This window comes from Penicillium coprophilum (assembly GCF_028826855.1).
Source record: "Penicillium coprophilum strain IBT 35676 chromosome Unknown utg000006l_segment0_segment0, whole genome shotgun sequence".
In the NCBI taxonomy this organism is placed as follows: Eukaryota; Fungi; Ascomycota; class Eurotiomycetes; order Eurotiales; family Aspergillaceae; genus Penicillium; species Penicillium coprophilum.
The window spans coordinates 1133754-1160374 of NW_026622725.1; the positions used below are offsets into that span (position 1 = coordinate 1133754).

Here is a 26621-nt window from a genome sequence, read left to right on the forward strand (position 1 = left end):
ATCTCGTCTTCTAACTTTCAAAATCTACCGTGTAATTACTCTTCATTTCAAGATTTTAACCCCTTATAAGATTATGATATTTTCTAGGATTTCGACCCTCTTTAGGATTAGGATATTCTCTAAGATCCAAACTTTCATATAGACATAGAAGAGATTCTCAAAAATTCCGAAAACCTATATATCTATTTCAAAGATACTATATAGACCGAGTATGGCCATACTAGGCAAGAAAGCCATGGCCATACTAGGCAAGAAAGCGGAAGCTACGCGACTCTGCAAAGAGATAATACAATAATCCGTTTGTTATTAAGGTATATATCTTTGCCTTAACCTATTTCTTAATATACAAATATTAATCTATACCTTTTATTTCCATTTCTCACTATATAGCATACTGATTATTCACTTTATATACAATAAAAACAATATCAATATCTTCACTAGAAAGTGTCGGTATGTTATCGATATAGCAATAAGTATCAATTAGTAGCTAGCCGCTAGGCAAAAGGGTGGAAGTTCTGCTAATTAGGATAACCAATAGTCGTTTAGTTAGATCGGAAGGGGTTATATTCGCCCCTTTAAAGAAATATCGTACAGTACAGAAGATCACCTATAAGGTAACCGATTAGCGACTCGTTATTTAACAACGAAATTGATATTCTCACGTTAATATCTTGATATTAAAGTTCCTCCCTTGTCTCTTTCCGTAATAAGACTACTAATTTAGTAAAGCTCTTACCACCATATAGCTATCCTCTTATATCCTCCTTCAAGTGGTCTATCTTATCTTTCGCGATAAGCGCCCTTATAATATCGATAATTTTCTTCGAACTTTTAGGGATTGGTTTAAGTCGTATTTCGGAAAAGGTGGCCCTATCTAGCCGACTAGGGTTGATATTCATATTTTATGAGAGTTAGGTGGATAAGTAGAGGGGTCGTGATCTATAGGCCTACCCGAAAGGTAAGACTATATCTCTATATGACTCAATCAGAGGATAGCCCCACTAAGTCTATATATGACCTCACGTGTATCGTGGCCGAAGTTACGTAGGGCTTAGCTTGGCGAAACGCACCGGCCCACTAGATAGAGTCCTACTTCACATAATTTAGAGATTAACTAAATAGATCTGCCGATTTAAGATAATTCTAACCTTACACTATCTCTAATTACCTATTTACCAATTCCTCGGAGAGCGCTTATTCTATCAAAGGATCATAAAATATATAAACCCTTCGCCCTATAGTTTTAGAGTCGAATACTTTTAACACAAGCTCGTTTCCTCACCAATTGCTATATATAGGTATAGTATATAACAAAGTATAGCTATTGAATTTCTATATACTAATATTATTTAGCCTATAACAGAATAAGCGATATAATTGTGGAAAACCAATAGATTATCTATAAATACATATTAAAATACCCTATAGGGAATCCTATACCTATTCTGACCTATAAAACAATAATAGATATATTATCGAAGCTTACTCTTAAGTGTCTAACTAGACGACGAATTCGTGATCGCCTCAAAACGAAATATTAGGTCCTATCAAGGGTGCTTAACAAGAGAGCCTACTACGATTCTTTTATTCTAATCGAAGACAACGGCTACTATCGTCTTATTAATCGTATATAAAGCAATCTATATTAATCGCTTAATAGAGCTCACCTCGAGGGAGTGCTTAGCGAGGTAGAAAATTGATTAAACCATAGCAGCTATTGATAGATAACTTATGAATATATTATATATTTAGCTAGAGTTAGTGCACAGAAATACTTTGGTGTTTCGCCTTTACAGAAATCTTATTCTTATCAATAGGAAGGAACCCCAGAAATCTATAAAGTATATAGTCACCGAAACTAATTACCTATATACATTTCTTTTTCCCAAAGTCGCACAGATAATACCTTATCATAGAACCTATCGCTGAAAAATTATTATATCTTATAAGCTAATTCTATATATTGTTTCTAGCTTAATATAAATTCAATAAACTAAATATTTAGACAGTGGAATAAGAAACCCTTAGTTCTTGATTGAATATAGCGATATCACTACTTATATCGTCTCTATAGCGCCATATATACATGATAGACCTATCACTACTCGTCTACTATCTAATATTCTATTAAAGAGTATAGGATATACGCCTCCAAAATTCATCAAAGGTCTTATAGGGTCAAGTGTCACTAATATGGGGTTAGAAGGTATGGTCGTGCTATATAGTCTTTTGATAATAGATATATTACCCCCTAGCGAGATACGTATATTAGTTAACCATATACTTTATTAGAATAACGGGGAGGACCTTTAACGTTATCTTATAAGTAATTTGGATATTGAGAAAAGTGCATAGCTAGAGACTCAACTAGAAAGACTTTAGTTTATATATCATATTATGGAAGATATATTAAAGAGTCAATTTCCTATAAATCCTGACCATAAAAGATATCAATCGAATTTCTCTTTAATATAGGATCTATATAACTAGCTAGTGCGTCCTTTCTTTTTAGTTGGTTTGTGCTTACTCTATGTGTATTCTGCTATCGCCTATGGCTCCGCAACGCTTAGGTATACAAATCCGCACGCCTTATTATGATATTTATTGACATACTTATATAGAAAGATCATCTTACCTAAAATCTCTGAGCGTAGGGAATATATCCAAAACTCTATAGGTCTTATATATCTTGTCTTGTTTTTTTTTTAGAGGTTTCCAACCAAGATAAGCTAAGCTTAATAGACATAGGGCATTAAGCACAATATTTATCGATGGGAGTCCCGACTATATGGCAATATCTAACTTATACGGTCAGCCAGAGAGTCATGAATTTGAGCAAGAGGGTTATTATATCAGCACACATAGATAATATTATTCCTTTAACATACATAGGTCTTCTTTTGAGCAGCTATCTACTATATAGTCAAGTCAATCACAAGGGTTACAGTATATATCGAAATATTCGCTTAATGATTCTAGGCTATATCTTTCGCCATAGATAATCGCCTAGCCACGATACCTTTATAGGCCAAGGGATCTACCCCTCGACCCACTAGGTAAAACAGCGATTAAAAGCCAGGAGACTCTCAACGAGGCTATATTATTATCAGAGGAAATAGTGCCCGCACTTAGCGGCTCCCCTAATATAAAGGACGTTAATCAACTAGTATAGAAGTAAGTGATATATAATAAACCCTACTAGAATTATTACTGATATCTTATTATTTTAGCTATATCGAAGAACAATCTAGTCAAAAACGAGATAAAATTTTGATCTATGCTAAGAGAGCCTAGGACATTAAATCTGTATTGAATGGCCCTAAAGAGACAACGGAGGAGTCAGCTAAGTTTCGGTATAGGTCTCTTAGCATAAGCTTTTACACGAATCGCTAAAGAAAATCAGGTTTTAGGCAAAAAATATATTTAAGCTCGAAACTATAGGACCGGATATAGTCTTGCTCCTTTAAATAGGTAAGATCAATCAATACTAATAGAGTTATTTGTCTTAATAGAAAGCCGGTTACAATTCGACAGAAATTGTTCAAAATCCTCACTAACGCTTATTAGAAATACAAGTATAGTGGCCGAGATAAGTCATTCACTTAAGTCCGGAAGGTCTATTTATAGTGGGTAAATCTAAGATATAGTAAGTATAATATACTTACTTTATGATTACTAATTATACTTTTAGGGTTTCCAAGGAATTAGTCGCCCGCTTTGTTAAGCTTTGCTAGATATACTGTGAAGGATCGCGCCTAATATCACCGACTTCGCGAGGAAGCTCCTCTAGATTAGGAAGGGTCTCCCGATCTTTTATATAACCATCGCCGCCAATTCCCCGACAAGACTATTTTAGTCATAGTGGCTAGCTAGATAGTCATCAAAATATATATAGTCACTAGGTTACGTAGTTCGTTCGTTCTAAGATCATATAGTAATCTTTTATACTCAATTAGGGATCTATATTTAGTGCTAACCCTTTCTCTACCCGGCAGTCTTAGCGACTACCCCCTAGATATAATCATAATATATATCGCTGTTATACATATTGCAATATACTTTTATAAAACCTATCATTTATCTATCTAATCTTCCACTACCATCAAGGGTAAGGGATCTATAATATCCCATTATAAATAAGCCCGGAAGGTTTCGATTTTCCTTATATAGGCACTAGCCATAGCTATTTCGTGGGTTCCTTAAGCCTAACGGCTAGTATAAGGTGGAATACTATGCAATCGAGTACCTAGATACAGAATATAAGATATATAGTACAATATAACTATGGTAAGATAATTTAGACTTTATGACCCCGAGCTTCTATATCTGTTTTCATTGCGATATATTCCTCCAAAAGTTGGTATTCATGATAGAGACCCAAGTTAGGATAATAACGCAGTAATAATCAACAGTCTTGAGGTATGTTTGATCCTCTGTTCCGGAATACATAGACTATACCAGGATCAGCCAAGGCGGCGATCGGCGAAAGAAGGTCTACAGTAATACTAGCCAGTTGTGTGATTTACCTTCAGACGATGACTCTAATGTATGGTATTCCTAAACAATATGCGTTAGACATAGAGATAATTGGTAGATAGGCCTTATCTAGAAGCGATCTTACTAGGTCTTGCCGTCTAAAGTTAAGACCTAGATAAGGGTGCCCGCTTCACCTAAAGGTTAAACAAGGCGTAATCGGCCAGATAAGAGGTATAAAGCTATATTCCTCGCACACTATTTCTCTAATAATCATAGCCCTTAGTCTTACCCTATATCAATTATCAAGTATTTATTTCCGCCTCCACTTCCCGCCTAAGTTAGTATAAGCTCTTTCATAAAGAATATATACGAGGCCTTTAGTAAGGGATATTCTAGAAGTATTATAGATTTTGCTAACTTAGCGTTGCGAAGTTTCAATCCCCGATAAGCATTCAGACTATCCTATATACAAACTCATCGATTCTTCCGAGCTAGGCACTAAGGCCAATCCTATAGTGATTAGAGATAATCCTACTCCTTTAGGCTCGGCCTCTAATCCTATTGTGATTTATACTAACGAGGATTAGGGCTATAATAACGCCGAGTAGCTTTATTCTATTGCCGACACTAAAGTTATAACTATATTAGAATACTAGGAGATATTAATCTATAAAAGCTTTCTAGCCCTAGTAGATAAGCGTAGTGGCGTTAACTCTATATCTATTTTATCCCCTACTAGGTAGCTAGCCTATAAGTATCTAGAAGAGCCTCGAATCGTTAAGTAGGATTGTCTTCGCCTAGATAATAAGATAGTCAATAATAGAGCGACTAAGGTGATAGATCACCCCGTTACTCTCTATAGTCAGACTAGCTAAGTAGGTATATCATAGCCCTTAGCTCCTAAGATACTTTTTGTTAAACTTTACTATAAGTAGATCGAAACAAATACGAAGACACTAACCAACCTATTTCCGGTGCGCCGGACAACTTCTTGATAACAGATCAATTTTAGGCGCAGAAAACACCACACAGCACCACAAAACGTATTACGAGTACACTAACTTCTAGCTCTTATAGTAAACGTAGACCTTTAGATACTAATAGCGTCCCCCTTAAACTAAGACGATCTGGACGATTGATCAAAAGGGCCAAACAGTCAGTAACTCGAAAATAAACTCGTCTTGTATAGCTTGTTACAATATATAGCGATGCTCGTCTCTGAATCGTTTTTATCCTTTTTACCAATTAAGCACTTCTACCTTTTATCTCTCTACAATTAGTTTAGTATAAGAGCCCGCGAGCCATACGTTAAGATCTATACTAAACTACAGATAATCCGAGCCTCTATTAAAAACAATCAACGCACGGTTATATAGGCCATTATAATTAAGGTGTGTGACACTATAAGTCTAAGGCGTAAAGATAGAGGCCGATCTAGATTATAGTGAAGTATCATATACTTTCAATACACCCATACTTATAGATATAACTACGTGGAAAGGGCTCTACTATTTCTATATAGCGATAAGTTATCTCTGCACAATAGGAGAAGTGCTACTAAAAAAGTAATTAGATTTTAAGGTGCTATCCGCTTAGGTAAGTGTTATATGGCTAAGCCTTGAGTAGTAAAGCCAGGCTCTTTTCTCGCTTCTATTGATAAGTATAGTAAAGCTAGAAGGAAATTAATAGTGTGAATTTAAATAATAATTTATTAACTAGATAGGCAGCATCGATACACAAGCTCTCTATAAACCTCGTGGTAGTAGTTACTCAGATAGTAAAGCTACCTAAGTGTCCTTCTCCTTAAACCTAAAGCACCACCAAAAGAAGAAGGGAGTGTCGAGGTCGTGGAAAGGGGTGGTGTTCAAAAGCGCCACTTAAGTTTTTCGAATCCTACGCTAGGAATATCATAGTAGTTTTATTCTAGCGAGACTTTACCCGAAGTAGCTAGTCGGCTTTAAAAAGAACTACATATTATCGGCATTCGGGACTCGTATCATCCTCCGAAGCTTAGATAGATTATAAGACCCGCTTTTCAGAATTCAATTCATAAACATAGATTATATACCACACACTGGCATTTATTCTAAAAATTATTTCAGGTAAATCGGGAAGGCTTTTACGGAAATATCTTCGTATATAGAGAGATTTGAATACTTATATCTTATCACCCTACACTATCTATTTGATATTAAGCTATAATATAGATAATATGCCCTAAAGAAACCAATACTAGGTAGGCAGATCCTATACTATCACTAAGCACAAGCTAAGCTAAGCTTTATAGACATGGCGCATACGATACAACAGGTGTCAAGAAGCTAGGCGTCCCGCCTCCACCGCCAAAGTAATCTTAAGAATTCAAGCTTGATTAAGGTTCGATTAGTATTATATCTATCCTAGGCCCAATATCCGGACTAAAGGACAATCCGTTTTCTTTAAATACTTGACCATCGCACTATTGTCTATTTATCCTTCTATTCTACGCACTCCTCTTTCTCATTTCTCTACAACTAGAGTTTAGATTTATACTGACTTACTTCATCGATATAGTTCGAGTCTCGAAGAAATCAACGCACCCTTATATAGGTGTTTATTATTCGAGGTTCGCGAAACCATTAATTCAAAGTGTATAGAGCAATCCTAATAAAGATTAAAGTGAAACTATCACCTACAGATAAATATATAGATACGTAGACACGCGCCCGCTATAGAAATACGTCGATAAGATCACTTAAAGCCAGTGTAAAGTCCTTCCAAAACAATAAACTTCTACATATAGATATAATAGGTGTTCCGTGACCTAGGAGTTAAGGTTTAAAGATATATTTAATCTATTAAGGCCTACCTATATATCGGTTGGTTTAGCTAGTGACCTATTACTATACTCATCCTAAGCACACTCCGCAATCCAATTAGTAGATCATCCTATCCTACAATAACCTTATCTAATAGTAGCTTACCCACTAAAGAATATAAAGCTATATGCTTTCCTAAAAGTATTCTTCTTCTCATCTTATAAACACTTCACAATAAATAACTCTTCAAATACTAAATTTAAATCTATACCGATAAGCTCGACTAATAAGTTCAGAGAGTACTATTAAACAGCACTCAGAAAGCTTAGCCTCGATAAACTCCGCTATTTTTCTAAAAGGCTACTTAGATTACCCAGCGCACGAAATAAAAAAAGTATAGAGCCTCTACAATAAAGTTAATATCTACTAAGCTCTAAAGTAGTGGCAATCATGTCTATTCTTTCCGTTCTTCCTACGTAGCTTATAATCCTAGTTAATTTAGAAAAATCCTCGAAAACCTCGGAGGGTATAAGAAAACTACTAAGTGTAATCACACCGCTTATAAAACTCGAAAAAAAATATACGAATCAGGAAATAGGTAAGTCTTCGTTTTTATATCTCTATTAATAGAGCTAACCTACGTAGATAATAATATAGCAGTTAAAATTACGAAAGCTGGTAATAGCTATAAAATCGAACTCTGTGAGATATATAAGTGTCGACCTTCGCTGTGGCTAGATATAAGTATTCAATATCGGGCTCCTAGTATGACTTCGGTGATCTTAGCCTTATAAGCCGCAGAAGTGTTAAACCTTACGATAGGAATCGAAAACCTTCGGACTAGATAAATTTATTCTTTTTATATACTTTATAATAGCCAAGAAAAGAGTAAAATACCGATAAGCACGGTTTAATCCTCGTATCCATAGCTATTCTTCCTCTTCTAAAGCTAGAGAAGACCATCAAAGAATACTTTTCAGGTGTAGGATCCATAATAATAAATTTATTGACCCGATATAGCTCGCTAATTATATATATACTACTATACGGGGATAGCGTCCCGGAGCCTACTCCCGACGGTAAATAGTGGTGTATCTAGGTGTAGGATCTATAAGCGTAAGCTCACACCACGCGAAATAAACTCTACTACGGTTGTGCTGGTTTCCGTAATACCTAGAGAGAGGTCGGCTTCTAAAAACCTTAAAAAATATATAGATAGGTTGTGAAGTAGATCCTCTATAGTGACTAGTGGATTGTAGCGAGCTAGTAGGAAAACAATAGAGATCAATTTTTGGTCAGAGTCCTACTATGATACGCTGACTCAGAAACCTCGGAGGTGACCGAAGGGGTAAAGGATAGAATATATCCCCTATAGGCATGATTTCTTAGAATGTAGGCCCGCTTAGACCCTAAGGTCCAGACTTATCTCGGTCTTTTAATAGGAGACCATACCCCTAAACTTTGATTAGTAAGCGCGGTATTAAAAAGAAGGAATTATAATATATAGGTCTTGTGGTCCATTGTTCTTTGGGGTATTAAAATAAGTATTTTCTCTTTCTCGACCGAACATAAACTACCCATAACTCAGGCCCTCCTTAGGTTTCTTAGGTCTATTCTATACTTGCCTAGGTCGGCAGAAGGTACGGAATATAAGTCCTTGGTCATTCAAAGCTAACCACCATAAAAGGCACAGAGTGGACCAAATAAAGCGCCGGATCTATACTACAAGGCAAAGACCCAAGACCTACCAAAAGTAAGGCCTAATATTCCTAGCATATATCTCGACCAGTGTATCACTAACTATAACGTCGATAAGCGATATATTAGATTAGGAAATACGGAGAGGATCGCTATATCGCCTGATATCGCTATACGCGATATATTAGGCAGTGCCTAAACAGAAGGTATACGAGTGATCGAAATCTAGGAAATCCAATTTCGGGAGCCCTACCTAGATAATACAAAGTTACGCGTCGAGCTAGAGGAAGATAGGCGTAGAATAATGCGCTAGTTGGACTTCAAAGAATTCGACAATATCAGCAATACAGACAATACTCTCACAAAGTTTAAACCTTCGTTCTTAGTTAAAAGGAGGGTGATTTAAGTACTAAAGGTTCAATTCGCGGAAGGTTTATCGGATATAACAAAATTGTATATCGAACTAAACGACAGTAGAAAGATAGAAGCTTGCTAGCTGGACTATAGGTACTTCAAAGAGATCGTTAGAGCGAGGAAAGCCCTTATAGTATTCTATGGGAAAATCCCAATTTTGTTAAATTGAAATTGTATATCATATAATATTATCCATAACCTAGCTATTTTATTAGATAGAATTAAAGGCAATAGTATACCAATCATTATAGTTCGAGGATTAGGAGGTAGGCCTCTAAGACTACGTTCTTTGTTTATTATGGCCTATTGCTAGTAAGGACGTGAGATAAGTCTCCGGACAACCCTTAGGGTCAATATTTATGTCTACTAGATTTATATCGAGAGATACAATAAATATATAAAGGTCTATACGTCGCTGTCTTGCCTTTCTATTCCTCTTCCTCCTAGTTTCAATTTGGCTATTCTCTATCAAGCTAGACTATTTGGGCCTAGTACAGGAACGTAAATATAACAATAGCGTAGAACAGATCGCCTCGTTTCAATAAGCTATTCGATATAGAGATCACGGGCTTTATAGTATTTTTAGCTTCCACTAATGGAGCCGACATCAATTCCGAAGTGCGGCGGTCTCTACACTTATAGCCAAAGATAGAAAAAGCCCCTTTGGTCTATAGTAGGGGAGATACTAATATATATACGCGGTTTTTGCGGCGTAGGACTAAGGAAAGCGATATAGTAGGTTTGCCAAAGAGTATATTAAACCAAGACTGATAAATAGTAGTTCACTCGGAAAATCAAGGAGGCTATAGGCGAAGTTCGCTTCCCCTATCGTCAAGGCCCTATTATCGTTGTCTCCTCCGAGAACCACTTATAGGGCACTAGGCTTGCGTATCTATCTCGTCCTACGGTATCTATCTTTCGGGATCTTTCGAATATCGACGAAGCTAGAGTGACTTTCATGCTATACCCGCAAGATTTAACGAAAGAAGAAACGCGGGAAAACCAACCAGTCAAGCGGAAGCTACGGCCGAACGAAATCCTTTTCGTGAAAGGATCGGTTAGAATAGAGATAGAGGTTCCTGCTAGAGGCTCCTTTATCTGGTAAGGTAACACTAGCGCACTAATAGGGCCTAATATATACGGGCTAGAGATTTTTGAATTTATAACGGTTTAGGTAGCTCGCGTCCTAGGGAATCGGTAGTATTGGACGCGGAACCTAGACAAAGAATTGTGTTAGTTATAAGATATAATAAAGGATATAAGTTACTACTAATGCCTAATACTAAGACTTAAAATATAGAAGTCGTTGTGTATTAATAATAATATTGGTATAGGTAGCTCTCAGAAGCTATATAGCTTTAGCTTCTTCGATAAGAGATAATCGGCGGAAAGTAGGCAAGACCGGGGCGAACAGAAGTGCAATTCCCTCACTAAACTCAATCTTAAACCTTCTAAGCTTTCGCCCCTATTAAAGAGCACTATAAGTATTGTGATCGCTTAACCGCCCTAGGTGACGAAGGAAAGAAGGCATCGACCAGACACCGCGGACCTATCTCTTAGGATATATATGGTCTAATCCTTGTGTCCGTAGCTATTCTTCCTCTTCTAAGGCTAGAGAAGACTATCGAAGGATAGTTTATAGGCGCACGATCTATAAGCGTAAACTCGCACTATGTGAAATAAAATCCACGGCTATACTGGTTTCCGCAATAGCTAGAGAGAGGTCGGCTTCTAAAAACCTTGAAAAATGTTCTATCTAAATGGATAGGTCGTGAAGTAGACCCTCCGCAGTGACTAGTGGATTACGGCGAGCTAGTATTGTCAATATATAAAAGTGGGAGTCGCTTAGGTGGGTTAAGTCCCCCCTACCGCTAACTCAGAAAACTAGAAGGTAACCAAATAGGTATAGCATAGAATATATCCCTGTAGGGTTAGTGGGTTACTCAGAACATAGACCCACCCGGACTCTATGATAGTAGATATATACCCCTAAAATAGTGATAATAGCTGCAATATATAAGTAATACGTCTTGCCAGAGAACCGCGGATCCATATACTACCTATTAACTATAGCAAATATCTTTACGAACCGATCTGTGTTAAGGCTTAATATCTTCACACTACTAATAGTGTGTTTCGGGGTCTCGAAGGTATAGGCAAGTGTTACGCACTAACTAACTGGTCACGGTTAGGTTGGACGGTTCAGGGTATAGTTACCTTATTACGCCTCGGGTTTTCCAACGTCAACGATACATCTGCCGTCACTGAGCTGTTGCCTTATCCGCAGGCCTTACTACAGCCTAAGTCCCTAGGAGTCGTGTCGAGGAATCGATGCTAGGTAGAGCGCCGAGTAGATCTATACCGGGGTATTGGTCTAACTCGTAGTGTTGTCAAGTTATATCTTTAGTCAAGAGTCTCGTGTTTCTCAAAAGTATACACAAGTAACAATATAGGATTAAAGACGAAGAACTAAACTAAGTACATGAATAAACGTCCTTATATATCCTCCTGTCTTCCTAGGAGTAGTTGGGTAGATAGTAGCTTGGTAGATTTGTCTTGGCGGAATCTATCGTTCTACCGTCGACCTATCTACTACCTACATGATCACGTGACACGATTTCTGGTTTGCCGGGGTATCCTTTACACGTGATCTAGGTTGATTGGCTCTCGATGGCCTATAATGCTGGTAGGGTAGTTTAGGTCGCTGGGTGCCTGATAGGTCCGTAACATCACCTCCTCCTTCCTAGGAGTTTCGTCCTCGAAGCTTATAAATCCGTGGTCCCCCTCTTTCTTCGGTGAGTCAGGTTTCCTATCCTTCCTGTCCCGTTATACCTAAACGTAAGGCTAATTCTATCTTAGAAAGTACTCCTAAGCTTCCTCGTGATTCTTTAGTTACTCATCATACGTAAGCGGACTATATTAAGGCGAATAGTTTTGTGACTGCTATTCCTTATAGTCACTGCCTTGGTTTAGGTATGTCTTACGTGATAGATCGTTCTTATCGTTATTCTAAGTATACTGCCTATACGCGGGCGGGTAGGTTGTGTAAACGAGACTTCTACACTTCTCGTAAGTGGGATCTATTACGTGACGCCGAAAATAAACTTTCCGTTGATATTGAAAAGAATAAAAGTAAGCTCGATTTGCTAGAGCCCGAGTTATCTACGCTACAATCTCATCTTACAGAGTTACACTAAAAATTGCTAAATAAACAAAAACAATATTAAGAGGCTATATCGCGTTAGCGACGGTTAAGAAAACAAATAGCTTTCTTGAAACAAAAGGGTTTCAAAATATTAGAGTATAATACTAAGCTTCTTTAAATTCTCGATAAAAAACATTTGTCCCCTAAGTAGCCTTCCTCCTCTGCTCTTGATCTAGAGTAGTTAGCCGCTACTGCCGATTATCCTGACTTCGATCGGATATTGTCGGAGATCGTTGGTCTCCCTTCTTCCTTCTGGGATTCCGAGTCTTCCTTGCCTCTCGTAGTTCCGGAGTTCGCTTTACCTTCTGGTAGTATTGTTGAACAAGCTAATAGTAGCCCCTTAAATTCGCGATAGGTTCCTATATATTTTCTAAGGTAGGGTAACCTTTCTATTGTACCAGTAATTATTGCTAACTATTATACTATCGGTCTACTAGGATACGTTTAACTTTGTACTCTTCTTCGGTTTCTATATCGAGTTCTATATCGGTAGCGATTTTGGTATCGTTTAATGCGGGTTCGAGTAATAAGATATAAAATACTAGGTAAAGTCTTTTTATACTATATAGGAGTTTTAATCGATAGTTAACTTGTCCTATTTTTTTATCGATTTTAAAGGGTCCTAATCGTAGATGGTCGAGTTTGTCGCTTGGTCGTTTTGTCTTAATATTTCGTCGTAGTAGGTAGACCTTTTCCCCCTTTTTTAGGTCTAGCCCTCCTTTGTACTGATTGTCGTAGTACTTCTTTATTCGGAGGTTGACAAAATCGATATCCTGGGATAGCTATAGATAGAGCTGTTTGAGCTTAGTGGCTTTGAGTCTTACTAATTCGGCCATAGCTACCTATCCTCGCGGGGTTCTAATCACCCTTAGGTAGTACCCAAAATTTGCGTAAAATAGTGATTTGTTGGTTGTTGTGTGTATAGCGTTATTGTATACCAATTACACCGTTAGTAATAGTCCTGCCTAATCGTCTTGTTAGTAGTTCACGTAGTGTCTTAGGTACTGCTTTAGTGTTTGGTTCACTCTCTCTATTTATCTATTGGTTTGTGGGTGATAGGCTGTTGATATTCTTAATTCAATGCCTAGTTAATCCGCAAAGGATTACCATATATTGGAGGTGAATAATTTGTCTCGGTCCGATGTGATTTTGGTTAGTAGTCCGTGGTTAGCGACTATATATTGTAAGACAATATTGGCCATTCCGTCGGTGGTGATAGTTTCCGTTGTTGGAATCATATAGGCGTACTTCATTAGCCTATCGACTATAACCATAATCATATCGTGTCCGTCGGAGATTAGTAACTTCGTGATAAAGTCCATTGTAATCTAATCCTATGGTTCTATAGGAGTCTCGGATAGTTATATTTCTCTGTATAGTGTGTGTTGTGCTGGCTTATTCCTTTAGCACGTGTCGTAATTCTTGATATAGAATCTAACTTTTCGATATATATTTAGAAAATAATAGTTTCGTGAAATATGTTCGATGGTCTTTTCTACCCCTATATATCCGTGAGTAGGGTTATCGTGGTGTTTCTGGATCACTTCTTTCCTTATGCTCGAGGGCATATAGATCAGTCCGTGTATTAGGATAGTTCCTTCCTGATTTCTGACTAGTTTGCCGTTATCTCCGGCCAATTCTTGGATTTGGTCTTTTTCTACTTCTTGCTTGATCCTCTGGATCAGTTCATTGTCTTGTAGTTCTAGTGTGGCGGCTAGTATTTATCGATTGTATAAGATTATTCTGTCTGAATTTTGTTTTAGGACGGCGGGTTCCGCTACTTTGGTTCCTAACTCGTAATCTGGTTGTCTGCTAAGAGTGTCTGCTTAGCTGTTCTCTGTTCCTTTATAATGTTCGATTTTGAAATTGTATTGTGCTAGGGTTTCAGCCTATCGTGCTTGTTGTTAGGTAAGCACTTTCGTCGTAGTGAAAAACGTGAGGTTCTTATGGTCTGACCTAACTACCACTATATATTTTACTCCTTTAAGGTATACTCTCTAGACTTAGAAAGCTAACACTATAGCTAAGAGTTCTTTATTATATATATCGTAGTTAAGCTCTGCTAGGATTATTTTTCTAGACTAGAATGCCACTGGTCGGTATTTCCTATTCGTCCCTAGCTAGGTGAGTCTTGCTCCCAGGGCGTAGTCTAATACGTCTGTTTCTATGACGATAGGTTGTTTATAGTTAAATATAGCGACAATAATCCCTTAAGCGAATAGCTTTTTGAGCTCGTTGAAAGATTGCTCTACTTGTTCGTCCCATAAGAAGGACTATTCCTTCTTGGTTAGCCGATATAGCCCTGTGGCCGTTTTAGCGTATCTATCGATGATTTTCCTATAATAGTTGGCTAGTCTAAGGAATTATTGTACTTCCTTAACGTTTTTGGGTGTTGGCTAATCTATAATACTTTTGACCTTATCTTCCTCTATTCCTAGTCTATCGGGACTGATACGATATCCGAGGAACGTGGTTTCTTATATATAAAACTCGTATTTCTTAAGTTTAAGGGTAACTTCCGCTTCCCTTAGCTTCTATAGTACCTTCTTATTGTGCTATATATATTCCTCTATAGTCTTAGAGAACACCAAAATATCGTCAAGATATACGATAACGAAGATATCCAAGTATTCTTCGAGTACCTTAAAAATAAATCGCTAAAACGTAGCGGGTGCGTTAGTGAGGCCAAATGGTATCACTCGGTACTTGTAGTGTCCGAACTTAGTTCTGAATACTGTCTTCTATTCGTGTCCTGGCTTAATCCTAATACGATGGTAAGTATTAGTGATATCGTACTTCGTGAAGTATTTTGCTCCTCCGATCCTACCTTGTATTTCGTGAATAAGTGGTAGTGGGTATCGGTCCTTGATAGTGATCGAATTTAAATATCGATAGTCTACACAAAGTCGTAACTACCTATCTTTCTTAGGTACGAAAATAATCGGGTATCCAGCCGGTGATTTCGAGGCTCGGATATAACCTTTCTTTAGGTTATCGTCGATATATTCCTTAAGTATATCGGATTCTTTCTGCGATAATTGATAGATAGGCTTAAAGGTTGGTTCGGAGCCTTCTATAATATTGATCTCGTGGTCGAATGGACTATACTTAGGTAGTTCACCCTCCTCTGGTAGGGTGAATACGTCTTGGTAATCCTTATACTCTTCTGGAATCCGGGGTTCGCTGTCGGTCGCGTATAGCTTCTCGCTCTTAATAAGTATATATTCCGATAATTCTTGGTCAGACATATCTAGTGCTTATTCAATGGCTATAGGGGTTTTATCCTATCTTATTATAGGTCGTTTCCTGATTTATGATCGATCGTAGGGTCCCCGTTCGATATACCTATATCTATTGAATTTAATGGTTTCCTTCTACCAGTTAATACTAGGGTTATACCTTCGAAGCTATAGTATACCGAGAACGATATCGTAGTTCCTAATAGCTAGGATATTGAATTTAATATTCTCTAGGTACTGGTTAATATTTATACGGAGTGTCACGGTTTCTTCGGTTACTCCTCCCGAGAGTATTTCTCTATCTAGTCCGCTGACTAGGATTATGTAAGGTAATCCTTGGGTTTAAATTCTTTGTTCTTCCTAGAATATTGGGCTTATAAAGTTGTTCGTTGCTCCTGAATCAATAAGCGTCCAGGCTTTTCCGGTAGGCAACTCTATATAAAGTTTAATATAAGTTCCCGATATTGTCGCGGTGAGGTATTCGGTTGGCTGGTTCCGATGATCATATATTTATCGCCCGTTGTGCTAAATTCCTTGGTATTCCTTTCGCTATTATGGTTTCTTTATCCACGCTAGTGGCCTTAGTTCGATACCTAGATCTAACTTGCCGGACCTATAAATCGTGTACAGTTCGTCGTAGCATATCACGCTGGCCATCCTGCTATACTCTAGGTATCGTGTATATCCTTTATATATATAAGCGGAATCGTTGCAAGGGCATCCTATTAGATTGTTTCTGTTTATAATATCGAGTATCCTTCCTTCTAACGCGTCGACCTAACTCTATTCTTGGAGGCGGTCCTAAAGCTCTATCTTAGCTCCCTTATGGTTCTGTCTATGGTTATACTTAGGTATTCCTTCTTCTGAGTCTTCGAGTCCCTTAATTAGGATCGCTCGGTTTGTTCTTAGCGGTGTGTTGGGCTCTACGCTCTAATTAGCCCCTTAGGAGGTCTCTAGGTTCTCCTGGTTTCCTAGGGACGTGACTAGCGTCCCTGGGTGACCCACTTCTTACTCCCGGAAGTCGTTACCCATTTCCTAGGAGTCGCTAGCTCCTAGGTTCACGTACTAGGTCTATCCTTGACTTTCTATCGTATCCCACTCGATTTCTAGGAATTCCGCTCGTGGCCCTTCGGTTAACCCTTCAATATATAGGTTGCCGGCCAATATCTCTTCTAGGCTTAGGTTATTCTATCTTACCAAGAGATCTTCCAATAACTCGCTGATTAGGTATTCGTTTTCTTGTGTCGCACGTAGTTCTTCGCGTAGTATCTATTCTTACGTCGCACGTAGTTCTTTATATAGAGCCTAGTACCTAGGCCGCGGTCTGTTAGGCCTCTTATTCTTGTATTCTCGAATACAGTGTCCTGGTTTCCCATATACAAAACAAAGGTTTTTCTGTCGACGCTCTTTCTGCTTATCTTGAGTGGTGTCTAACTCCATCGGCTTCGGGCTATATAGATTGTTGTCACGCGGTGCTTTCTCGTAGCGCCTATGCTATCGGAATCGATTAAATCTATGTGATTTACCCTTCTTCCACTACTCTATTTCTCGTCGCTTGTATTGTCTCTTATTAATACGGTTATCGATCTTAACAGCGATAGCGATAAGTTGATCCAAAGTGTTAGGTCTATCGATTTGTGCTAGTTCGTCCTTAACTTCTGGCTTTAACCCTACTTCGAAGTACGGAATATACGCTCGATTGGGCAAGTCTAAGTAGGATATGATCTGCTAGAATTCGGATACGTAGACCGACGCGCTGCCCTACTACTTAATCTTCTATAGTCTTCTTTCGGCGGTTCGTTGGGCGTCGATATCTCCGAACGTTTATTCTAGGTATTGTCTAAAGCTAGTATAGCTCTTAAAGATAGAAGCGGTGGTGAATAACCATTCTTCCGGTATCTTCTCGTAATAATCTCGTACGTATAGCTCGAGCCAGTTCCAGGCTTATCCGCGTAGGTAAGTGGATACAAAAATCACCTTACTAGCTTCGCTAGGTAACTTATCTCGGTTCACGTCCAAGTATATATCCATCTATATAAGGAATCCTCGAAGCTTAGATCGGGTTCCTTTAAAGCATTCTGCCTTAGGGAGTCGTGGTATACCGGCCGCGCTAGTAGGTGTAGAGCCGATCACCTATTGCTTGAGTTGTTCGAGGAAGTTGTCGACTTGTCCGAACTTACTACTGTTATTTGCGTCGTGATCGTTGATGGCCTATATAGCTTTTTCCAGGTTACGTCGTAGGTCAGCTAGTTACTTTTCCTGCCTTATAATAGTCTTGTCTCTCTCGTCGTCGGAGTCCGGTTCCTCTTTCTTAGGTTGCTAGACCGGAGCCTATATTGCTCTCTTTTCGATTTGAGACATATTGTCGTTCGTTTAGACTCGAGACTAAGATCGAGATAGTCTTCAATGTGTTACGCACTAACTAACTAGTCACAGTTAGGTTAGATAGTTTAGGGTATAGTTACCTTATTACGCCTCGGGTTTTCTAATATCAACGATACGTCTACCGTCACTGAGCTATTGCCTTATCCGCAGGCCTTACTACAGCCTAAGTCCCTAGGAGTCGTGTCGAGGAATCGATGCCAGGTAGAGCGCCGAGTAGATCTATACCGGGGTATTGGTCTAACTCGTAGTGTTATCAAGTTATATCTTTAGTCAAGAGTCTTATATTTCTCAAAAGTATACACAAGTAACAATATAGGATTAAAGACGAAGAACTAAACTAAGTATATAAATAAACGTCCTTATATATCCTCCTATCTTCCTAGGAGTAGTTAGGTAGATAGTAGCTTAGTAGATTTGTCTTGGCGGAATCTATCGTTCTACCGTCGACCTATCTACTACCTATATAATCACGTGACACGATTTCTGGTTTGCCGGGGTGTCCTTTGCACGTGATCTAGGTTGATTGGCTCTCGATGGCCCATGATGCTGGTGGGGTAGTTTGGGTCGCTGGGTGCCTGATAGGTCCGTAACAGCAAGCTCTGTTTAGCAGATTAAAATAAATTGACTAACTACTTAGGCCGACACTGAAAATTACCCAATAGAACTACCGGATTCCCTTCCCTTAGGGAACCCTCCGAATATACAAGGACAGCCAAGCAGCCCACCAGATATAAGACTTCATCGTGGTAGAGTATCTATTCAAGGAGAAGATCTAATACGCCTTAGCGGAGAGGTCTTAGCGCTTCGCCGCATAGAAAAGTAAGTGATCCTATACCACCAAAGGGAAATATTACCAAATTTTTGTCTATCGAGTATTAGGGAGCTTTAGCTTTAAGCGAAGCAAAGCTACGTATTATAATTGAGAACGGGTGGTATAGATATAAAAAACTCGGAAAGAGTGATGGTATAAGGAAGGCGCTGGAAGAATTTAGACCTACGTAGCGATAAGGAACACGGCGTTATAATACACAGAATACTCGGTGAACAACACAGATTAAATAGGGATATAATAGAGAGAGGGTATATATTCTAAGCTATACTACTTCTAGATATAGGGCACGTTTTTAGTACCCAAATTTGCAGCTAAACTACCATATTCTATTTCGCACGCTAGTTAAGGTCTAGGGACGGAATAATATCTTTGTAGGGTATATATTCTGAGCTATACTATTTTAGGACAATATAACCTTTGGATATTTTTATGCGTTATTGGCGGTGTCCGTTTATTGCTTATAGACAAGTTTCTCCCCTTTAAGAAGCTACTTAACACCTCAGAAAAGCTAGGGTTCTGCCGAACACCAAGGATTGCAACCACGCTAGCAGAGACTAGCTCAGAAGTTCTTTTAAATAGAACCACTCCAAGTCAGTGTATATCCTCCTTGCCTACCAGAATATTACTAAAGCCAACTATATAGACTATACGTATCTACTCTAATTTTGAATACAATCTTTCTAACTAATAATCCGACGTATATAGTGCCCTCACTTATTTCACCACGGATATTCCGCTAGGGGAGAATAGCAAGGTTTTTATTGCTATTCCACTTAGCAAAGGCTAGTTTAACCTAGCAGTAGACCAAGCTATTGTTAAAAGAGTCAAATCTAACCACACCGATCTAAGTTATTTACGGTTATTAAGCTCCGATCCACTTTTTGCCGCCGAGTTCCGTCGTTTATATAAAGAGACCGCGTTTCATGCTTTAAGTGATATAATATCCAAATACAATAGAGCAGCGGTATTAGTCTATACTTTAGATAACCGACGCGGTATCGACTGGTTTAAGGCCCAAATAGAGCGCTTTAATAGACTCCGAGCCTATTTTTATAAATAAACTTTATTATCAAACTTCTCTAGATAATTTTGTGTTAATAAGAGAAAAAGTGTAGTAAGGGCTGGAATTTCAAGAGTAGAGGAATATCTAGCAACACTATATATAACTAGCACCTAAATTCATACACCATATAATCTACCCAAAGATATACCTATAAGTCCGAAAGTGCTAGTTATTCCCCTTCGCTATCATATACCCACCCTAATTAATAATTAGTAAGAATATATTTTGTTTACTATTAACGTACTGACTAGGAGGGAGTATACTAATATATTACTTTTCTGCACTAGATTAGCCCCTATAGTATCAAACTCCTAGTGAATCCTACAATAAAAGTTCCCTATAGCTATTCCTCCCCTAGAATCTCGACGCCTAATAAAATATCCTCGTCTTAGAAGATAGTAAGGTGATTCCACGAGTCTATAATTTCTTCGGTATAATCATAGAGAGATCATATTCGAGTGGAATCGCCCTCCGATTATCTAGCTTAGAGATAGAGCGTATTGCTTCAATAGCTAATAGGAAGGAGATAACAAGCCCGATATAATAGATCAGTAGTAAACCCCATAAAGTTCTAGTCTAAAGACAGGGTTTCTTAGGTACCTTAGACTCAACCCTAGTATAAATAGCGTTTCCACTTATCCCTCTTCCAGACTTTTAATTTTTGCCTACTTATAAGGCTAAATCATAATTTGGCCCCTTATTTAAGTTAACTATAATTATTAGGTATTTTACACTCAATACTTATATAACTATTTACTAACTCTTTCTTTCCTTAAAGTAATCGCTATCTAAATAGAGGGCATAACGGTATTATTCTAATATAGCCTATCTAATTCCAACGGTACCTCTGATAATTAGCCGTTCTCTAGTCACGTTAACGAGCTCTAACACGATTAATAGATAGGAAACAGTAGTATAGAAGACTAAAACTACTCCTACTCAGGCGCTAGGGGAGAACCTCAGGGAATAATCAAGTAACTACAGACCCACCCTATCACCGAGGAGTAACTGATCAATAAAGTGAAGGAAATTTATACTAGTCTCGTTCTGGTAGAAAAGAAGTGTATTAAGATCGATAGGCAATAAGCACAATTAAAGGCCGAATTATCACAGCCTCAGTGGTAAACGCTTGTCTCGCTACACCGAACACTACTTTACTAGCACTATGATTTTTTCCTCGCCTCCTAACACCTATTAGCTAGTCCTATTCTCAAAGTCTTAGCCAATAAGTACGCTATACCGGCGCGTATATAGCGGTATAGTGTGCACTTATTCTTAGAGCTATTACACTAGAAGCTTCCCGGCTCGATAGAGTATATACTTGTTTTTATCTATCTCTCGTACTCGATAATAGTACTACTACTAGAATACGTGCCGGATTTCAAAGATACTTAGATTAAGTATCTAGGCGACCTAGCACGGTACCGGATAGCCGTAGAGGAATTTAACAAGAAGGACCACAAACTCTGGGCAGGGATATTAAGGTATTGGTACAACCAGGACAGAAACCAAGAAAATAGCCGTATCTAGTATTATCTTGCTATTTTAGCTCGCCTAGATATTCTTTAGCAGCTTTTTCACTACACAAAAGCATTGATCAGTGTGCGCGTATTCCTAATTGCTTTCGATAGTATAACCGAGCTGATAATTCCTCTAATAAATATACAGAGCCAGAAGGGGGATTTAACTACTTCTTTTGTGACTACTCACGCTGCGCTTCTTATATAAGCTCCGGTCGATAAGTTTGTTTCTCGGGCGAATATATTTCTTGCTACTCTACACAACGAGATTAGCCAAGTAAGCAGGAAGAGGCAACAAGGTGTTCTCTTTATATCTTACAATATCTCCGCTATATTTCAATATAGAAGTAAATATAGAGTTATAGAAACGGATTTCATATTAAAGTTACGCAATCCTACAGCGGAAGATAGCCTAGCGGCAATAAAATAGGTATCCGGTACATCTACTATAGCTAGCCATTCCATATACAGCGACCTCTTATCTTAGCTTCTATTCTAGGCAAGCTCTCTCGCTTTTCATACATTAATTATCATACTAGGCTAAGTTAGGGACACAAATATATATCCGAGCGTATATATTTCTATAGCATTTGTGTAGTGTCTCACGCTTAACCCGGCGGCTATACAAAGACTAGAACCGCTAGTTCCGTGGTCGTTACTTATAACTTACCTAAATAGCTTATTCGATCCCGATACAATCATTTCGAAGATCGAAGATAAATCATTTCCACTTCTTGATAATTTAACTACACAATAGTTACTAGAGGACTTTTTGATTAGAGGATAGGTATAGAGCCGGGTTTACTACCCCGAAAAATTCTTCGAGGGGGCTCTAACAGAAGACAACAGACCATCAATAGAAGGGTATTCGACAGATATTACTAGAAGACATCGATATCTTTAGCTTAGGGTGCGAATCGTAACTATCTATTCGTCCTATTACTACTAGCACATTCGAAACTAACCATATATCTCATATTAGTTCACCCGCTAGATAACGTACGATTAGACGCGATATTTCACACCTACCCGATTAGTAGACCAATTTAGGCAAATAGTACAATCCTCCGCGTATCACTATAACTTATTCGCTAAAAACCTATCCTAGAGTGGAGGTTCTTCGGACTCAGAGTCGGTACCTTCTTCGACACTATCCTTGTCTATTACTCCTTCTGCGAACTAGTGGGGGAAGGCCACGCCTAGAGAGAACTAAGATAGATGCTGGAATATAAGGCTTCTCAGGACCATTCCAATTATAGCGGTGACTCGGTATTAGTACGCCAGAAATCATAGCTAGCCCTTATAACGTAGAGTAAGAAGCTGGTAACACGTTGGACAAAGTTAAAGAAGTTTTCGACGTGGCCGAAGAGATTGTTCTAAGGTAGATATATAAGCCTTTTTGTCCTATACAGATCTATATATACCTACTTTCTAAGGTATTGTACTAGATATCTCTCGCGACGTATAGAGGTATACTTAATCCAGATATCGTTATAGTCCATACTTTTTTATAGACAATAAGGGTTGGGGCTATATAATATTGGGTTATAAAACTCGCCTATATTCTTAAATATCTTCACTCTATTACCGACGATAGGCTGGTAGTCTATATGGTGGACACAAGGTATTAAAGTGATACATGAAGATAGTAGTGTAGCGTCCGGGCATTCCTACTACTTTAAAATATTGCTCTAGATAAGAGTACTTAAAACCCCATGATAATCGTAACTCTGTAAATAGTATAGTACGACCTTCTTCTCTCGCTCATTGTCAAACGCCTCTTATATAGCAGTCTTGCCCGAAGTAGCTAGTCGGCTTTAAACAGAACTATGTATTCGGGACTCGTACTATCCTCCGAAGCTTAGATCGATTATGAGACCCACTTTTTAGAATTCAATTTATAAACACGGATCAGGCTTAACAAGAATTATTTCAGGCAAATCGGCAAGGCTTTTACTAGAATATCTTATGTATAGAGAGATTTAACAGTAATATATAACACTTGGTAGGACCGAGCAGCTTAAATATCTAGTGTTCCCCTAGGAATAAGTAGCGAGCGTACTTCCCAAGATTATTTAATATCACCCCAACACCATAGGCTTTTTTATTTTGTCTATAGAAGAGATAGATACCCCTTTCGTTCTTTAGGACAAATAAGCTAACGATATAGCCCGGTTTTCTATAAGTACTCTTATTTTTGTTATGTCCCTTAACGGCTTACCTTCTACATTCCTCTTCGTCTACGAGTACCGGTATACAAAGATAATAAATGTAAAGGCAAAAAGAACTCCTGGGCGTTTACCTAGGAGCCACCTAAGGGGGCTTTAAGGCATCCGGCCAAACTATTTTGGGCACTACGAAACGAGAGACAAAAGAAGAAGTTGATATAAGTGGCTGGTTTCTTATACCGTGTCTAGAAGAAATAGCTTAAAGAGTCCTATACGGGTTCGTTCGGTAAGCCTACTGTCTCGATATTAGGATCTCCGCCGGAAGAGCCCTATAAGAGTCCGTTTAGGTAGTAGTTAGACAAAGCACTCGTGAGGGTAAGTTAATACACTATGTGTTTAAATAAAACCGGTTCAATTACCTAGAATAGGTAGCTTAAATATTATAGTTAGGTATTCACTATTTTATACTACTATCCTAAATATGAATTTTATTGTATAGGATAGAACACCTTGCCGTATACTTTTTGTTGATTCTTTGTCTTATGGGAGGAAACAAACGGGCCGGACTTGACCACTAAGTCGCAATCTGGTAGCTTGGAGACCTGGTTACCAAACCTTAAGCTTCTAATAAGCTGATCCTCTGGACAAGAACGGCAAAAGTCAATAATCGACTAGTGATTGTCGAATTGACCAGATATAGTAGCGTTAGACATTAGAAGGCGAGGTAGGGATAGAAAACGATCGATGGCCTCGATCGCTCTAACGTATATAATCTATCGGCTCGGATAATAAATCATCCGATATCTTATAACCCTTCAAAATAATAGCTAGCTAATTAGTAGTTATACTGCCTTCCCTCCCCTATTCCTGATTTAACTTTGAATTAAAGAAAAATAGTAAATATAATTCAAAATCAAGTTCTAGTAGATGCCCGGCCTATTAGTTATATAAGAGTTGTGGTTTATACTAGTGCTATAATAGATAGGTCGGACAACCATTAGTCGATTTATCTTCTTCTTCGAGCCGGTGGATTAGTATATGTAAATATAGTAACAGAGTATAGAGAAATAGATAGGCGTCTTGAATAGTCAAATCTCGTATATCTCCTCACTAATTCGGCGATACGGTAAACTTATTATTAATTAGGTATATAATCCTACGGTCCCGGTAGGTTTACTTAGGCCGCTACACCTAAGTGATTATATAGGAGTATTTAACTATTAGGCCAAAGGGAAAATCGGAATCCCCAATTGTCACTACAGCGGTATACCCGAGACTCCGCTCCATAGGTGGGCGAGTTCCTAGTTATATACGTATTACTTTTATCAGCGCCACGAGGTAGCTTAATATATACACTCAGGGAGGGGTAGTTAGGCAATTTTCAGCTAAATCCTAAATTGCGCCTAATTCCCAGTATTCTTAGTCTATATTTAAATCTTATAACATTTAATACTACTTTTATACCATTTTTATATTTAACCACCGAAATCACAGAGCGCCTAGGGTCACTCAAAATCTCGGTTCACGAAGCTACGAAGCATCCTGTAAAGAGAAACTATATTATAAGAATTCTAGCGAGTATAGCGGACTCTGCCTCTACAAGATCCTTAGTATATCGGTAATTATAGCGCTCTATTAGGTAATAATCTAATATATCTTAGAGCGACTGTCTATTACAAAGCGAGTGGAATAAGCTTTTTATATAAGGAGGCAGCGGCCCTCGATAAATACCGATCATATCCTATCACCGATATTACACCGCAGGATTTTAAAAGAAACCTATATTGCTTGAAATACAACCTTATTAGGTTCTAAACACAAGCTAGTGAAAAAATTGTTAAGACAAAAGGTAGTGGCGTAATTATCCTTCCAAGTAATATTGGAGTCTAGATTGCCGGGGGAAAGTCAAGATATATTGAACAAGACTAAGGGTTCAATAATTGTTAAAGAGGGTCCTATATATATCTTGTTTACTAAATTAACCCCTATATAGTGTCTAAGTCGCAATTTAATAAGTCCACGATATAGTTGTGCTCTCTATATATATATTGTGACGCAATCTATGACTTCGGAAATATAGTGATATTTTTCCTATCTTCGTAACTCGCTGTTATCTATACCTTTATATATAGTAGCGCTAAATACTGATTGTATACTATAGACAGACATACCACACAAAGTAAAGTAAGCGAAATCTATAGGGCAAATTAGTGAACATTATCGATATATAGCACCGTATTTTTCATACCAATATCCGAGTCTAGTAAGGATATCTACGTATATAGTTACAAGGTAGCCTATAAGCTACTCACCTAATATTCTAAATAGGATTAAGAGAGAGCAGAAAGAATCTTTTAGCTTACGAAAGGGAAAAGCATATCGGTAAGCTTAAATACACAACCTATATCTAAAGAAATGGCTATATCTTAACGATTATAGAATATTTTTGATCTGATATATTCAGTGGTTTCTATATAACCGCTGTCTATACTCTTTGGAAGATAAGTGGGAGAATTTTCAATAGTGTTACATATAATATCACCAAAAGCGATACGGATTGCTAGAAGGCCGCTTAAGGAAAGAGAAAAATGTTCCTCCGTTTCATCTTCTGTCGATAGACGACGCCAGTAGGTCATTAGGCCTATTAACAGTCGAAAAGGATCGGAACTTTCGAAACCATGACGTTTGGTAATTTAGAAAAGACCCAACTTAGTCTCCTCACAAAGAGCGATAGGTCGCGCGCGGTGCTACTCGTAGAAAGTTGGAAGGTCGAACTCTATGGTATATCTTGGTGAGACAATAAGAAGGAAAGCGATAAAA

The 26621-nt window shown here is 38.1% G+C and overlaps 4 protein-coding genes across 4 annotated transcripts, besides 2 other annotated features; 3 read left to right on the plus strand and 1 right to left on the minus strand.

The window, feature by feature from the left end:
* The first annotated feature begins 2196 nt into the window (after nt 1-2196).
* Nucleotides 2197-2201: a sequence feature (Short protein (N7500_009417, KAJ5153978.1) was converted to a misc_feature.).
* A 1493-nt stretch (nt 2202-3694) lies between these two features.
* Nucleotides 3695-3737: a sequence feature (Short protein (N7500_009417, KAJ5153978.1) was converted to a misc_feature.).
* Nucleotides 3738-4901: 1164 nt separating this feature from the next.
* Nucleotides 4902-5653, plus strand: N7500_009418 (uncharacterized protein; the record flags this gene model as incomplete). Its single annotated transcript, XM_056680558.1, has 4 exons — nt 4902-5042; nt 5265-5312; nt 5415-5453; nt 5492-5653. Coding segments are annotated over 4 exons (390 nt in total), but the record flags the coding sequence as incomplete, so codon positions are not given.
* Nucleotides 5654-9917: 4264 nt separating this feature from the next.
* On the plus strand, nt 9918-10494 carry N7500_009419 (uncharacterized protein; the record flags this gene model as incomplete). Its single annotated transcript, XM_056680559.1, has 4 exons — nt 9918-10015; nt 10064-10124; nt 10171-10239; nt 10264-10494. Coding segments are annotated over 4 exons (459 nt in total), but the record flags the coding sequence as incomplete, so codon positions are not given.
* A 13341-nt stretch (nt 10495-23835) lies between these two features.
* N7500_009420 (uncharacterized protein) lies at nt 23836-23950 on the plus strand (the record flags this gene model as incomplete). Its single annotated transcript, XM_056680560.1, has 2 exons — nt 23836-23885; nt 23911-23950. The coding sequence occupies 2 exons, from the start codon at nt 23836-23838 to the stop codon at nt 23948-23950; spliced, it is 90 nt and encodes a 29-aa protein (XP_056527942.1).
* Nucleotides 23951-25861: 1911 nt separating this feature from the next.
* On the minus strand, nt 25862-26437 carry hrmA (the record flags this gene model as incomplete). Its single annotated transcript, XM_056680561.1, has 4 exons — nt 25862-25915; nt 25973-25996; nt 26165-26202; nt 26281-26437. The coding sequence occupies 4 exons, from the start codon at nt 26435-26437 to the stop codon at nt 25862-25864; spliced, it is 273 nt and encodes a 90-aa protein (XP_056527943.1).
* Nucleotides 26438-26621: the final 184 nt, after the last annotated feature.